At 49.2% G+C, this 16,652-nt stretch overlaps 1 protein-coding gene and 1 long non-coding RNA gene across 2 annotated transcripts; one reads left to right on the top strand and one right to left on the bottom strand.

Moving 5' to 3' along the window:
- Nucleotides 1–150: 150 nt before the first annotated feature.
- On the bottom strand, nucleotides 151–13,680 carry Anxa9 (annexin A9). Its single transcript, XM_038310984.2, has 13 exons — nucleotides 13,666–13,680; nucleotides 9,904–9,980; nucleotides 9,173–9,263; nucleotides 8,730–8,826; nucleotides 5,948–6,042; nucleotides 5,622–5,735; nucleotides 5,299–5,389; nucleotides 3,901–3,980; nucleotides 3,712–3,771; nucleotides 3,007–3,091; nucleotides 2,777–2,872; nucleotides 2,623–2,681; nucleotides 151–267 (listed from the first exon to the last, which is right to left on the bottom strand). Exons 3-13 carry the CDS (start codon nucleotides 9,245–9,247, stop codon nucleotides 241–243), a joined length of 879 nt encoding a protein of 292 aa, XP_038166912.1. The 5' UTR covers nucleotides 9,248–9,263; nucleotides 9,904–9,980; nucleotides 13,666–13,680; the 3' UTR covers nucleotides 151–240.
- LOC119800754 lies at nucleotides 13,506–16,150 on the top strand. The gene is made up of 4 exons (XR_005283084.1): nucleotides 13,506–13,635; nucleotides 14,020–14,127; nucleotides 14,313–14,474; nucleotides 15,745–16,150. It is a non-coding gene; the product is annotated as an uncharacterized LOC119800754 (long non-coding RNA).
- The last annotated feature ends 502 nt before the right edge of the window (nucleotides 16,151–16,652 follow it).

Consider the following 16,652-nt stretch of genomic DNA (forward strand, 5'->3'; position numbering starts at 1 on the left):
CCCTTTTAGTCCCAGCACTCGGGAGGCAGAGGCAGGTGGCTCTCTGAGTTTGAGGCCAGCCTGGTCTATAGGATGAGTTCTAGGACAGCTGGGCTACACAGAGAAACCGTGTCTGAAGAGGAGAGAGCTAAGTTTTAAACCTGTAGAGAGGAAGAATACAGAGACTTTCCCAAATTTCTTCTTGAACTCAGCCCGAATGCTTAGAAGATCGATCTCGCTCCGGGAGACAAGGACCGCGGGTCAGTACTGGAAATCAGGCTCAGTTTCCTGGAAAAAGAGAGATGGGGAGCCTGGGGCAGGCGTTTAGGCGTGTTCTCATTAAGGGCAGGGGGTGAATGGCCTGGGTGGGGAGGGAGTGGAGGCAGGGTAGTACTGGGGGGATCAGATCCAGGGGTGAACATGCTGCTTACCACTAAGCTACAATCCTCAGGCTTCTTGGGCTTTTTTTTTTTTGACACAGGAATTCAGTGTGTGTCTTGGACTGGCCTCAAATTCACACAGAGTGCTGGGACTTAGGTATTAGCCACCCTGCTCAGCCAATAGATTTCTATGTTTTTGTGGTTGTACATCTGTGTGACGAGTATGAGACATGTGTGCAGATGCCTGCGAAGGTAGAAGAGGGTCTTATGTCCCCTGGAGCAGATGTGAACTGCTGGACATGGGTGCCAGGAATCAAGTTTGGGTCCTCTGGAAGAGCAAGAAACTCTTAACCACTAAGCCATCTGTCCAGCTCCATGTTTTTGAGACGCTGTCTCATTTACCCTCGACTGACTGTGGACTCACAGAGATCCACTCACCTCTGCCTCTAGACTGTTTGGATTTAAGGTGTGGGCCACCACGCCTGACAAGCCTTGAACTTGTGATCCTCTTGTTTTTTCTTTTCAGGTTCTGGGATTACAAGTGTATGCCTTTTGGCTAATCTGATTCCTAAAATAATACCTGACATTTATATCCAAGAATTCTGGTCTCCAAATCTCAATACACTAAGATGTGTGTTTCCTTTCATGTGTGTTCCTCATGGGCTAAGCAAGTCAGTGCTCCACCATGAGCCACTTCTAGCCCACAGATTTGTTTTCATATCAGGAACTGAGACAGATAACCACAGGTCTTCAAAGGAATCCTGGTATTGACTCATTATAATGAGCTGGACTTCTCAGTTAAGTATATAATAATCTGTTGTCAAGATGGAAATCTCTGAATGACTGAGCAAGGGCGTATATAGGCTATCCTATGAACAGTCATCAATGGGCATGATGCCGAAATGTGGTGACTCCAACCTTTCTTATATTACACTTCCTTCTTTATTTTTATTGTTTTTCAAGACAGGGTTTCTCTGTATAGTATTGGCCATTCTGGTACTTGATCTATAGACCAGGCTGGCCTCAAACTCAGGGATATGCCAGCCTCTGCCTCCCCAGTGGATTAAATGCATGCGCCACCACTGCCCAGATATATATGTATATATTCTCAGAGACCTAGTTCATCTAGCAAAATTACTAGATTCTGTCAAATTCAAGTCTAAGTGACCACTTTTTAGATAAATAATGCAGCAGACACAGTGTGGCCCAGGCTGGTCTGGAACTCCCTATATAGATACAGTTGCCTCCTCTGTGCTGGATTAAAGGCGTGCACCACCACGCCTGCTCATCAGTGTCTATTAGAGCAATGCTGAGATGGCAGGTGGAGCCTGGAGCAAGTTCAGCACGCATTCTACCACCAATCTTTCCCTCAAACTTGAGGATAAATAATAAGAATAAAATCCAGCCAAGGTGGTGGGCATGGTGGCGCACACCTTTAATCCCAGCACTTGGGGGAGGCAGAGGCAGGCAGATCCCTGAGTTAAGAGTCAGCCTGGTCTATATAATTTCAGGACAGCCAGGGCTATACAGAGAAACCTTGTCCGGAAAAACCAAATAAATAAATCCAGCCAATTGGAGAAAGGAGGCCCAGAGTGCTCGGGACATTGCCCTTTGTTCTTCATGTTCTTGATCTAATTGAACAAGGATAATGAGCAGCTGTGAAGGGCAATTGAAACATATGCGTCAGAGACAGCTCCAAAGTCCCAGATGCCCTGGCTGACCTGGGGTTTACAGCGCTCCTGCTCCTGCCTCCTGAGTCCTGAGATTTAGGGTTCTCACCACCATGCCGCCAATTATTCTTTATAGAGAGCAATGGTTCTCAAGCTGTGGGTTGGCGACCCCTTTGGAGGTCTAGGGACCATTTCACAGGGGGTCGGTTATTAGATATCCTGCATATCAGATGTTTACATTATGATTCATAAAGTAGCAAAATTACACTTATGAAGTAACAATGAAATAATTTCATGGTTGGGGTCAGCACAGCAAGAGAGTTGCAACATTAGGGAGGGTGAGAATCACTGGGACAGTTAACACCTTCCCCTCCGACGACAAAACAGGCTCATCTGGTTTTGGTACATAGACATTAAGATAGACTTGACGTTAGTGCCTTGTGGGTTACTCATGTAGTGCTGACCAGAACTCACTCCCCTGCCCATGACAAGGCAGTATGTAAACTCGGGGAACACAGTGGCTAGGGGGTTCCACAGGAGGTTCCACCAGGCTTGGGTCTGAAGGGCAGGACAGGAAGCAGTGTGCCTCTTACCTGAAGGGCTTGGTGGAGTTTGTCAGCGAAGTACAGTGCTGTGTTTCTCATTATGGAAGCTAGAAGCAAAGGTGAGAGGGTAGGGAGCCATGTCTAGGGCTGCAGCTTCCCATCCCAGTAAAAACCCCTCCATACATCCAGAGTAGGCACTAACCCAGGCTGAGCAGAGCCCGCTGAGCATCTCCGTGGAAACAGTTGCGGACAGCATCCTCTAATTCTTGCCCAGTGCATCTCCGGTAGTGATCAAACACTTTGGTATGTGTAGGGAGTGGTCAGAAAGGTAAGTTGTTGTGTGGGGCTCTTACCACAGGAAGGGTGACCCCACCACTGGCTGTCACACTCATCAGTAGAGCAAGCTGGGTGGGGATAAGGAAGCTTGGGTACCTCGGATGAGGTGTTCAGGGCTGCGTTGTGTAAAGATGAGGACCCATTGACCTGCTGTACTGGATCCTCTGGTCTGCTGGAGTGCCTAGGGAAGAGGAAGGACTCAGTGAGGAGTGGGGCATGATCATTGTTTGGAGCCTGGAAGCCATGGTTATGATGTACCCAGAAAATCTACTGTGATGAAGGAAATGGGACAGAGGATAGTGAAAAAGGATAGTGCAGAGGCAGGAGGATCTCTGTGTTGGAGGTCAGCCTGGTCTACATCAGGAGTTCTAGGACAGCCAGAGAGACCCTGACTCAAAGAAAAATAAACAAATAATAATAAAAAGAGGCAAGATTGCCGGGTGGTGGTGGCATATGCACTCGGGAGGCTGGAATTTAATTCTCTGTGAGTTGTGGAGGTCAGCTTGGTCTACAGAGCGAGTTCCAGGACAGGCTCCAAAGCTACACAGAGAAAACCCTCTCAAAAACAAAACAAACAAAACAGAAGATTAAGAAAGGGGCTCAGCTCAACTGCTCTCACAAGAATCTGATCCCCACGATGAGGGTTAAGGCTTGCTTGATCCAGTGTCTGCAGGAGGAGATTGAATTCTGTGAACTCAGGAGGCAGAGGCAAAGAAGGCAGCAACAGGCTTGCAGCACAGGATCTGGGCCCAAGAACATGGTCCAGGAGGAGTCTGTACAAACTGAAGTCCTTTTGCTCACCTGGACATCTTGTTCTTCCAAGTTGTAGTCAATGACTCCAGAGTAGCTCTCACGGCCCCCCTAAGTAGAGACACTGTTCTCAGGAAGTTTCATGGAAGGGCAGTTTTGTCCAGACATCCTGCTCACAGGACAGCAGAGCTCCCTGCCCTGGCCGGTCCCAAGTCCCTTCCCTCGCAGGCCAAGCCTTACTTTGCTCAGGGCCAGAAGCAGGTCCTGCAAGATGCCATTGGTCTCAGTTCTGATATCTTCCTCAGCCTCCACCTGGAAATCTGGGGCAGAGGCAGGAGCTTTTTGACTCCTGAATTTTCCCAGGGTAGATAGCTTTAGGACTTGTCAGGTGCCTGGTCAACTGGGCCTTAACAGTTCTCCTTCCACCCACCCCCACAAGATTTCATGTTTTTATTTATGTGTATGGGGGGGGGGGGTGCCCAAGGAGGCTAGAGGTACGCTTGAAGCTGGGGCTGCAGAGGGCTGTGAGCCATCCATGCGGGTGCTGGGGACCGAGCTCAGGTCTCCTTGTGCTCTCAGCTGCTGAGCTGTCAACTCCAGCACCCTGGCCCCTCATCCATCTCCTCTGCAGAGTGCCTGGCTGACTGACGGTGCCCGGGAGGGAAGCCATGGGTACCACGTTCCTAGGCTGTGAGTACTGGAAGTGGCTTCATCTCCAAATCTTCCCACTGGGAATCCTGCCCATCGCTAGGCAACCAGAAGTCACTAGAGACAGGGAAGCCCAGATTATGAAGCAAGCTGGTCGGGGCCTAGCCCTCACCAGTGTTTAGGAAGTGATGCGTGTGGTGGAGCATGGAGCAGAGAGTGAGCAGGAGCGGGAAGACCAAGAGTGAAGGCTGTGGAAGGGCATGACTTAGCATGTGCAGAAACCCCGGGTTCGATCTCTAGTGCAGGAAGAAGGATGGAAGGAAGGGAGGAAGGAGGAAAAAACAAAAAGTGTCAGCCATGGAGGCCCAAGCCTGCAGGCCTAGCATTTGGGGCTGAGGCATGAAGATCATGAATTCAGAATATTTCATCCACAGGAAACTATGATGTCCCAGAACAGGGGAAAAATAGAAAGAAAGGGTGGAAAAGAAAGATGAAAACAGAACCAAGAGGGGATGATAGAGGTCGGAGAGGGTTCAGAACATAGACCAGCATTGACTGGGAACGGAAGAGAAAGAGGGCCTGTGACCACGGTGGCGTGAGATGAGGGTGGGGAAAGCGGCTCGCAAATTAGTAGGTGAGGCAGGGTCTGATAGGTGACGGCGGGACTTAAGGTCACCACCTGTCCCCCAGGCAGCAGCAAGGGATTGGGAAGGTAACAAGGGGACCTTTGGGACTGTTGGCGCCTAATGTCATCACTGGGAAATTGGCCCTAGGGCTCCAGACTTAGTTAATCATTGTTTCTCTTTCTTTAATGACCACATATGGCTCTCTCCCCTGGGGAGACTGAGGCACTAGAGTAGTGGGAGGGGGGGGTGCTGGGAGCAGAGACCTTAAGGGAATAGAATTTGGTCAGTCAGGGTCCCAGATCTGTAAGCACTGTAGGGGTGGAGTGGATTGTTGCAATACCTTCAGCTCTTGGGGATCCCTTACCGTGTTTATATACAGCCAGGCACTCCTGCAGTTGGGGTGCTGCTCGAGTGGCCAGAATTTCCAAGGCTACATCTTCAGCAGAACCTGAGGCCTACAAGAGATTTTGAGGCCACTTGACACCGGGACATATCATTAGCCCAGTGAGATGGGCAGACGGGGTTGGAGAGCAGACGCCAGCCCCTTCTCCATCTGGGTCACAGTCGGGTGTAGGGGCTGCTAGGCCCACTCTCTGGAGAGGTCAGTGTTAGTCAGCTGCCCTTCCTTTCTCTGTTGGTGTCCTTGTTCCCCAGACAACCCAGCAACTGTCACCCCCCCACCTGTACCTTCAAGGCTGTCTGCAATTCCTGGGCATCAGACTGGGCTGCAGGCTGTAAGAGAGCCACCACAATTTTCTCCAGGTTGCCAGACAGTGCTGCCTGCAAGGACTTCAGGAGGTCCTGCATAAATGGGCCCCAGAGAGACAAACAGACAGACAGAGGCATGGGTCCAGGAAGGCCCCAGTATCATGGCAATCTGATTTTTATCACAGGCCTGGCCACCAAGTCTCTGATTAGCCCGGAGGATGGGGCTGGCCACGGCTGGATCTGATCCCAAGTCCTCCAGGGGTCTCCACCCCTGCCCATAGCTCCTGGAAAGGCAGTGGTCCCACCTGTTTGGTACGCTCTTGGAAGGCTCGAGAAATGAGCTGTCTTTGCTCTCTGCTCCGGTTGGTCAGTACATCCACAATGGTGCTGTGGTCCACACCTGAACCAAGAGACAAAACCAGGCTGCAACCAGGGAGTTTAGAGTTGTGAATTCCCGACTCCTCCAGGAAGAGAATTAAAGAGTAGGGAAGGGAAGACCAGGGCTATGTCACCCCTGCTTCCATTTGTTCTCAGAGAAGATGCAAAGAAAATGCCAAAAACATTCAGAGGGGCTGGAGAGATGGCACAGAGGTTATGAACATGAACTGTTGCTGGGTGGTGGTGGCGCACACCTTTAATCCCAGCACTCGGGAGGCAGAGGCAGGCGGATCTCTGTGAGTTTGAAGCCAGCCTGGTCTACAGAGCGAGTTCCAGGACAGCCAGGGCTGTTACACAGAGAAACCCCTGTCAAAAAAAAAAAAAAAAAAAAAAAAAAAAAAAAAAAAAAAGAAAGAAAGAAAGAAAAAAGAAATTAAATTAAATTAAATTAAAAAAAAATAAAAGAGCATGTACTATTTTTCCGGAGGGCCTGAGCTCAGGGCTCAGCACCTGGTCAGGTGGCTCCTAACCACCTGCGACTCCAGCTCCAGGGAATCCAGGATCTTCTGGCCTCCGTGGTACAGCATTCACATATGTGTATTTGATCACATTGTGGACCCTGAGTTGACATTTTCATTAATTAAATAAAATTAACCTTGGGTTAGGGGGCTGAGTTAGCACCTAGTTGACAGAAAGTAATCATAGAGCATCAGAGGGCATCAGGGGGATAGAGAGACACAGGAAGTAGTAGGGCGGGGTTTGAGTGGTAAGGCTTCTTTTGCAGGGAGGGCAGAGAGAAAGAATGAGCTTTTGGGAGATGCACCAGCAAAGAGAGAAGGTTAGCTCAGCCTCTCTGAGCCAGTTAGTTTTCACACCAGCCTTTGAATCTCGAGTCTTATTTATAAATAAATAATAATGATTTAGTTAAAGCTGCCTTTAGCGGCAGTGACAGAATCCGGCCAGGCTTTGGTCTAAGTGGCCAGGCCACTGTCACTGAAGCAGGCTGGCAACTGTGGAGTGGAAACTGTTGGCTGAAACAGCAGGAGGGTAAATGCAGCCATTGTGCCGGGATTAAAACAGGCGTACAGACACACATATGCACATGATTAAAAACATGTGTACAGACACACATGCACACCCATTTTTTGGTTTGTCTGTTTTTTTGAGACAGGGTTTCTCTGTAGCTTTGGAGCCTGTCCTGGAACTTACTCTGTAGACCAGGCTGGCCTTGAACTCACAGAGATCTGTCTGCCTCTGCCTCCCGAGTGCTGGGATTAAAGGCGTGCGCCGCCATCTATCTTCTGACTCAAATCCTAATTCAGGCAAAAGTGGCCTAGTATGGTAGTTTCAAAAAGGAAGAAAAGAAAATAAAACCATAAATAAAATGAAAATTTTTAAAAGAGTTTCTGGGGTGAGGCCCATTAATTTGACTTAAAATCTCGATCTTCTGTCATAAGCTATGTGATCTTGGGCAAGCTTTTTAATCTCTCTGAGTCCAGTTTCCTCGTGTGTGTGAGAATGGAAAGAATGAACCCGACCTCACATGGGGGAGGTGGCAGTGGGTCTGACACACTGCCAAAGAACTGGACACACTAGAATCAGATATCTTATCGCCAGTACTCCCAGAACATCACTAACTCCGCCTTCCTGGCTCCTTAAAAATAGTTTTTTAAAAACCAGGTGGTGGTGGCATATGCCTTTTAATCCCAGCACTAGGGATTGCAGAGGAAGGTAGTTCTGTGAGTTCGAAGCCAGCCTGGTCTACAGAGAGAGTTCTGGGACAGCCAGGGTCACACAGAGAAACAAAACAAAAAGAGATTTTTAAAAATATTTGTTATTTAACAAGTGTGTGTGTGTGTGGTGGCACAGAACACTAGCTGTTCTTCCAGGGTACCCTAGTTCAATTCCCAAGCACAGTTCCCTCATGGTGACTCCCAGCCATCTGAAACTCTAGTTCCAAGGGCTCTGACCTCCTCCTCTGGCCTCTGTGGGCACCAGGCTTGCTTGTGCAGAGACCTACATACAGGCTAAACATACATACATATAAAATAAAATAATAAATAATAAATTTGTAAAAGAGAGAGGGGGGAGAAGGCAGACTTGCGGGGCGGAAGGGGGGAGACTCTTGCCTGTAATCCCAGCAACTGGGAAACAGCTACAGGAGGATGACAGCAAATTTGAAGCCATCCTGAGATAGGGAGTGAGACCCTGTTATGTGTGGTGTGCACACCCTCGGTCCCAACACTCATCCTGAGATAGGGAGTGAGACCCTGTTATGTGTGGTGTGCACACCCTCGGTCCCAACACTCATCCTGAGATAGGGAGTGAGACCCTGTTATGCGTGGTGTGCACACCCTCGGTCCCAACACTCATCCTGAGATAGGGAGTGAGACCCTGTTATGTGTGGTGTGCACACCCTCGGTCCCAACACTCATCCTGAGATAGGGAGTGAGATCCTGTTATGTGTGGTGTGCACACCCTTGGTCCCAACACTCATCCTGAGATAGGGAGTGAGACCCTGTTATGTGTGGTGTGCACACCCTTGGTCCCAACACTTGGGAAGCAGATGCAGATGGCGATGATCTGGAGGCCAGCCTGGTCTCCATAGTGAGCTCCATATCTCAAATATATGAGACCCTATGTCAAAATAAAATACAAATCAGATCAACAGTGAAAGGCAGCCCTTAAACACCAAGGGCAGGAGCTTACCTTGGCCTGTAATGGCCTTCAGCAGCTTCTGAACATCCTTGTCCACACTGAAGCTCAAGAAAGTCCTGAGGGTGCCCAGGGTCCCCCAAGCTGCTGTCTGCAAGAGCATGAGAAGGTAGCATCATGAGGGGGGAGCCTGCCCTCCTCCTCCCATCTTCTTCATTTATTACGGGTGCATAGGAGGTCAGAGGACAATCTGAGGATTCCTAAGGACGTTATCTGCTTCCATGGGGTCCTGGGGACCAAACTCAGGTCATCAAGGCGTTCACCCCGCTGAGCTCTTTCTATTTTCCTCTTCCCCAACATCTGGCCCCTGAGAGGACACATTAAACTTGATTGTTGGGGCTCAGTGGTAGAGCACCGATTGGTCAAGTGTAAGGCAAGAGCAATCACCAGCACTGCGGAATACATACATGCATTTCTGAAGCCCCAACAGCCCGTACCTTGTTGGCAAGGCCCAGCGAGCTGAGGATCTCCTGGGTCAGGGATGCTCCCATTGGTCCACTGCTTACAGACATGGTTCAGCTGTCTTCCCTGTGGAAGGAAACGGTTGTTAGCTAAGGGGAATGTTCCACTTGGGCCTGTGGATGGCCTCCCATCTGGGGCCTGGACTCTCAACCCATCCCTTTCCTTTGTTGCAGAAAATAAATGAATGAATATCAGAATATCGGACTTCTTTGTGAGCAGGTGTAAGGAAGGAAGATGAGGGCATTAGGAACCGCCTACCTTCCCCCTTCCCTTCTGAAGCCAGTAGTGGTTGGGGAGGCTGCTGGAACCAGAGCTTACCAAGTTTCCCACCCCCCCAAGGCCCCTGAACCCTCAGTCTGAGATGGTGCCCCCTTCTGAAGGTCAGGTCCCTCCCTTCCCTGGCCTGGATTCTCCGACTGCTGAGGTGAGGTGGCATCATGTTGGGCACGGGGGTGGGGTGGGGGGACGACAACTCCTGGTCAGCTCCCCACAGGTAAGCTCCAACCCCTACCTGTAGAGCTGCTTCCTGCCTGCTGTCCTTCCCCCCAGGTGGGGTCTTTAGGTCAGCAGGTGGAATCTGGGCTGTTGTCTCTGTCTGTGTAGGAACATGGGTACTGGGCATAGACTAGACTCGAGGAGCGCACCACTCCTCCCTCAACCAGTAAGTTCTCCCTCCCCCAGATAAGGGCTCAGTTCCAGGACTTACCCAGAAGGAGCTGGAGGTGAGGTGGGTGTTGTGGCCTGGTGGCTTGCCTGTGTGGGCACCAGCTCCGGGGTAGCCTGCTGGTGAAGAGGAGTGAGGAGCCCAGACTGAGCAGCCAGTCAGATGACCTCTCTCTTGCAGACCAGCCCAGCTGTTGTCTCTGACTCGGCCCCTCCCAGACGTGGGAGAGGACCAGGCTGTACAGGGTCTACAAGCAAACACCTCCCTGCCTAGCATCTTTCCTCCCAGGAACTGGCCCTTAACCCACGCAAGTGAACTCCACTCAGCCTCTCAGCTCAGTGGAGGACACAGGAGGCTTTGTGCCTTGCTTCCCTACGGGGCCAGGTTGGGACCACAGAAACCTAGCCTCTTGAGTCTTGCTTCTAACCTGGCTCTACCACTGACTCCAGCTCCCTGGGGGTAAGGGGAGGGGGGGTTAAGGAGAATGTAGGTCAGGCAGGCTCCAGGCTGATTTCAAGGTTGATAGAGAAAAACCTGTTGGGACACATACCATCAGGGCACCCCAGCCTGCACCCCACAGGGGGTCCCAGCCCAGAAGTTCCTGTGATTATGCCATAGGAAAGCCAGCCAGCATGGGTGGGGAGGCAAAGGAATTGTTTATATCTGTGGGTAAGGAAGGGCGCACAGGTGATCAGGTGGGGGCAGATCCAGAGTCAAGAAAGAAAAACGCAGAGGGTGTTCCCTGCAGACCGGCACCGTGGGAGAACCGTGCTCCCAAAGGCAGCCAGCAGATGGAGGAGGATCCCAGGGCCCGGATTTCTGTTTCCTCCTGTTGCCTTTTAGCTGCCAGTGTTCCCTGGCTGTTTAGGCTTCAGGGTGATGCAATCCCAGGGTGCTACCTGAGGTAGGCACACAGCGGCAGGCGCTCAGTCCCTCGGAACCTCGGGGACCCTAAGCGGTTAAACCTCGGGGCTGACCCCTTAAGGCTCAGGAAGCCGTCTTTTTCTCGCCTGCAGTCCTGGGCCAGGAATGGTCCTCTTTGATCTCCCAGAACCGGGGAAGGAGAGGGTCACAACAAAGTCACTGCTATTCCACACAGAAAACAAGCTCGGGGACACCGGTAATGAAGTTCCATTATGGCGGTCATATGCTGGCTTTCGTCCTCACTAAAGTGGAAAACATACTCCAATTTTAGAATCAGAGTCAATCTCTTTTTTTTGTTTGTTTGTTTTAAAAAGATTTATTTATTTATTATGTATAATGGTCTGCCTGCGTGTATACCTGCACACCAGAAGAGGGCGCCAGATCTCATTCATTTTAGATGGTTGTGACCCACTATGTGGTTACTGGGAGTTAAAAGCAGGACCTCTTAACCTCTGATCCATCTCTCCAGCCAGCACAGTCAATCTCTAGTTTTTATTTTATCTGCTTATTATTTATTTTGTTTTTTGAGACAGGGTCTCTCTACATAGTCTGGGCTGTCCTGGAACTCACTGTATAGACCAAGCCTGGCCTTGCCCCTGCCTGCTCAGTGCTGGGATTAAAGGTGTGTGTCACCAGCCCAGCAGCCCAGCCACCTCTACTTTTTAATTAATTAATTAATTGATTAACTAATTAATTGGTTTGTTTGTCTTTTTTTTTTTTTTTTTTTTTTTTTTTTTTTTGAGACAGTGTTTCTTTGTGTTCCTGGTTGTCCTGGAACTCACCTTGTAGACTAAGCTGGTCTTAAATTCACAGAGCTCCACCTGCCTCTGCGTTCTGAGTGCTGGGATTAAAGGCCTGTGCTACCACTATTCCTGGATCCTTAGGATTTTCTTTACTGTGCCTATGCCCATCCTGTGACGGCTGTGTGGAGCTGAGGGGGAAGCTCAGGGGTGCTGTCCTCTCCTCTAGCTTGTGTGTTCCTAGGTCAGGTCTGGTAGCAAATGCCCTTCCTAAGTGCTTGCTCTCGCTGGCCATTTTTGTTTATGCTTGTTTCAGGGAAGGCCCGGGGGTGGGGGGGGGTTGTATAGCCCAGCCTTGAGCTCACAATTCTCCTGCCTCAGCTTCAAGTGCTGAGATTACAGGTGTGAGCCACCACCCTGAGTCTGCCACTTGTTGTATTCTGTTATCTGAGCTAGACATTTCATAATCTTTAAATGGGAAGGGTGGGAGAAACTGTAGGGCAGAGGAGGAGAAGCTGTTGTGTCTGAGAATAGGTTCCTTGGGAGGAATAAATGAGGCAATCTGTGTAAGTATAAAATCACCTTGTAAATTAGGGGTGTTAGATTAAATAAATAAAACTATACCACTTCCAGTTAAATTAGTTCAGATGAACAATGAATGATTTGTTGGTAAAAATATGACCCAAATATTTAATGTGATTATTTATACTAACAAGTTATTTATTGTTTATCTGAAATTCTACTCTAATGGGATAGCCTGTGCTCTACCTAACACCCGCCCCCCCCCCCAAATAGGGCTTAATCTCTGCACTGTGGCTAAAGTTGAAAGTTGCAGGTCTAGACCCCCCAGAGACAGAATTCTGACTTTGCCTATGATGCTGGACAGGTGCCTGACAGTCCAGGCTGTTTCCTTATTCTCGGAACGAAGCCTGGGGGCAGGCTGTAGAGCTGGCTCAGCAGATAGGAGCACTGGCTGCTCTTGAAGAGGATTAGGGTTCAATACCCAGCACTCACAGGGCTGTTTACGATCGTCCGTAACCCCAATTCTGGGGGACCCCATGCCCCCTTCTTGCCTCTTTGGGCTCCATGAGTACATGGTGCACAGCTATATATGTAGTTGAAACACTCATACATATAAAATAGAAAAAATAGTGTTTTTGTTTTTTTAAAGACAGGGTGTTTCTGTGTAGTCCTGGCTTTCCTGGAACTCGCTATGTAGACCAGACTGGCCTCAAACTCATAGAGATTCTCTTGCCTCTGCCTCCTCAGTGCTGGGATTAAAGGTGTGCACCACCCCCACTTGACTAAATAACTCTTTAAAAACAAAACCAGGCTGGATAAGAAGCCGAGTCCCTTGTTCCAACCCCAGCACTGGAAAACACAAAACCTCTCTCATATACACAAAAAGGAGAAACAAGAGAAAGGAGAGAGCCGGCTTAGCAATTAAGAACACTTGTTTCTCTTGCAGAGGACCTGGGTTCAGTCCCTAGCACTCACATGGTGGTCTATAATCATCCCTAACTCCAGCGCCAGGAGGTTCGATGCCTTCTTCTGGCCTCTCCAGGCACCAAGCACGCATGGTGCACTCACATACATGTAGGTGAAACACTCATACACATAAAATAAGAGAAAATAAAATAAATCTTTAAAAAAGTTTTTATGTTATAGATTGCTGTGATAATTAGATAAATATATATTGAGATGGAGGTGTAGGTCTGCAGCAGAGCCATTGCCTCTCAAGGATGAAGCCCAGGTTCCATCCTAGCAAATACATATAAAATCTCTAGAAAAGTTCTGGTAACGGAGCACTAAGTATGCATGTCAAATGCTAACATATGGCAACAAGTACTGTTACAATCTTATTTATACTAGTAACAGTTGCTTCTTTCTGTAAAACCCAATCCTGGCAGGCTTAAGTTCTTTCCTGCCATTCCCCAAGAGTGCCACAAGAGGGCATCAGCAACCACTGAGCGTATTCTTAATAAATCACCTAGGGTCACTTGCTCTCTCTTGCTCCACCTGAGCCTATCAATGGGCTCTCATAATCCACTTGTCAGAAGAACAGCATCTTGAGAACACTGGGTTCTGGGCGGACTTGGTGGCAGCTAAGGTAAGGAGCCCCAGCGAGATAACTACTCACGACAGGCAGATGGGGTGACCACATGGCCCGCCTTCTGACTCTTCAGAATCGAGTGAAAGGGGGGGAGGGTGAGGGTGCCTGTTTGCCCTGGCCAACACTTCCCAAGGGACTCCCGGCCAGAACCTGCAAGTTGAACTCTAAATTCGTAGATGTCACACAGAAACCCAGTCACACATGGCAGAAGCCCAGCCGTCCTGCGCGTGTGCAGGCTGTGTGTGCTGCATCCACAGCCAGCGGTTCTGCTGAAACTTGGAATTTCGCCGCTCTCTGTCTGGTCTGGTCTGTTTTAACACCGGGACAGACTCGCTGTTTTAGGTTTACTGATTGTCTTCAATGCCCATGTTCTAAATTTAGGACTGCACACTTGGAGGACCGCTCAGAGAGGATTCACCCTGCACCTTCATTACAGACTTGAGGAGGGCAGGGACTTCCCACACCCAGGGAGTTCCAACCAGAGTCCAGGTATCTCATTGCCTCTGATTTTTCGACTATTGATGAGGAATAGGTGACTTGGGTGTCCCTTAGTGGAACACTAGTGTGTGGCAGTGCTGTCCAGTGCTTCAACTTCTGACCCCCCCAATATTTATTGTCTGTCTGTCTGTCTGTCTGTCTGTCTTGTGTACATGTGTGGCCTGTGTGCTCCACAGCATGCCTGTAGAAGTTAGATGACAACTTGGAGTAGTTATTCTGCCCTACCATGTGGCTCTTCGGATTTCCACTCAGATTATGAAGCTTGGCAGCACTTGCCTTTAACCACGAAGCCTTCACAGCAGTCCCTATTTACTAGCACTGTTTGACTCCGTACTCAGGTGGGCTTCTTGTGTGTTATATTTATATGCAATGTATAAAAATACAAAAATATGTATAATACACACCCACACCCACACCAGGGTTTTAGCTCTGGCTGTTCCAGAACTTTCTATGTTATGCCTCTGCTGGGATTGATAGTGTGTCACTATGATGGGCAGGACTCTGTTCTATAGGCCGGCTGCAGTTAGAAAGATCTTTTTGCCATTAGGGTCCATTATCTATCTTCCCAGAAGCCTGTCAGATACCTAAACTCTGGCCCCATGGCCTTTTGACTGCCTTGGGACACCTCAGCAGCCTATTCAGAGGAAGTGAGTCACCGCAAGCAGGGCACACTTGGGGCATTGTGGGCATGGCAATGCCATCTGAGGGCGGGGGACATGCTGGAAAGGCGTGGTGATTCTAATCTCCCGGTCCACCCAGGGGAGGGTGTGGGGACATCATCCTGGTGCCGCTGGCCGAAGCCAAGTTTCTCTTCTTTCCCCTTCTCTTTGTCTGCCTTCTTATCTCCATTTCTCAGGCTCGTATCATCCAGCTTTTGCCCACAAAGCTCCCCACTGTTTCTCCCCTCTTTCCTTCTCTCTTTCTTTCCTTTAAACTTCACTTCACTACGCAGAGGAACCATTTTGGAAAGTCTGGGGGAGCTGAGTGTGATAGTTCACACCTGCAAATCTAGAACTCAAGGAGAACTGGCTCTGAGTTTGAAACCAGGCGTGGCTACATAGTGAGCTACTATCTCAAAAAAAATTTTCTGGGGGACTGGAGAGTTAGCTCAGGGATTAAGAGGACTTGTTGCTTTTGCAGAGGACCTGGGTTCAGTTCCCAGTACCCACATGATGGCTCACAACCATCTGTAACACCAGTTACATATATATGTATATGTATTTCTAACCTTCAAGGGCATTGTATGCACATGGTACACAGACATGCATGCAAGCAAAACAACAATACACATAGAATAAAAAAATAATCTTGGTGGGGACCAGGCGAAAGCAATGTATTAAAAAACAAAAACAAAAAACAAACAACAAAACCCTAAGAAAAGAAGTCATAAACTGAAAGAAGAGGGACAGTCCCTCCATCGGTGTGGCTGGGCTGAAGAGGGCTAGCTGGGGCCCAGATAACAGTCACAAGAACTCTCTTGGAAAATGGCGAGGCTGTGTGGCAGAAGATTCTGGCAAGAACACTGAAGGAGACAGAGCAGAGCGGGGGGAACCCTCAGAGGACAGTCACACTCTTGTGGTGTATAATCCTTGCTGGGGTTCCCTGCAGCGAGCAAGTGGACAGTTGGATGTCATCTATGGCCTCTTTACACCCACCCCAAGATCCAGAAGCCGACTCCCAAGGAAGAGTTGTGCGGCCCCACCTCTGTCTATGGCAGCTGGAAAGTACTGGTGTTTGGCTGTATACACTGTGAAGCAAGCCGCTGCCACAGGCTTGGTGATGGCATCAAAATTGCTCTTTCGTGCGGAGACTCAGCAGTAAAGAGCACTGTTTCTGCAGAGAAGCAGATTTGATCCCAGCACTCACATGGCTGCTCACACTGTATCTAACTCCAGTGCCAGGGAATCGGATGCCCTCTGCCGAACTCCGCTGCACTGGTTATGCATGGTGCACATACATACATACATGCAAAATATTCAAACAATAAAATAAATAAATACATATTTTAAAAATATACCGTTTCATGAAGGTAAAAAATGATACCTCTGCTTCAGTCTCCCCAAATGCTGGGACCTCGCTTGGTGATGAGCCACCAAACCTGGCCAGGTAGGTTTGTTTGTTTTGGGTTTTCAGGACAGGGTTTCTCTGTATACTAGACTGGCCTTGAACTCACGGAGATCTACCTACCTGCCTCTGCGTGGCGTGGCCAGGTAGTTTTAAAAATATTTTTTTACATGGAAGAAGCTGCAGGTCTCCCTGTAAATAGGCCCTCAAGTACAACTTACTCAGGTTCTGTCCTCAATGCGAGTCAAAACCGCTCTCTCCTTGAAGCACGAATTTTATGGGCCCACTTAAGGGATAACTAGTTTGACACTGATCGCGGCTAAGCATGGCGTGTCGACTGGAGACGGAAGCACACTTTACTAAAGGTTCGGGCTCCAGCAGGACTGGGGTACTGCGGGTCTCCCCGCGGGGAGCCTCGGGGTCTGTGCAGGGCTTTCACCTGGACGGGCTCC

This window comes from Arvicola amphibius, chromosome 14, assembly GCF_903992535.2.
Source record: "Arvicola amphibius chromosome 14, mArvAmp1.2, whole genome shotgun sequence".
Taxonomy (NCBI): Eukaryota; Metazoa; Chordata; class Mammalia; order Rodentia; family Cricetidae; genus Arvicola; species Arvicola amphibius.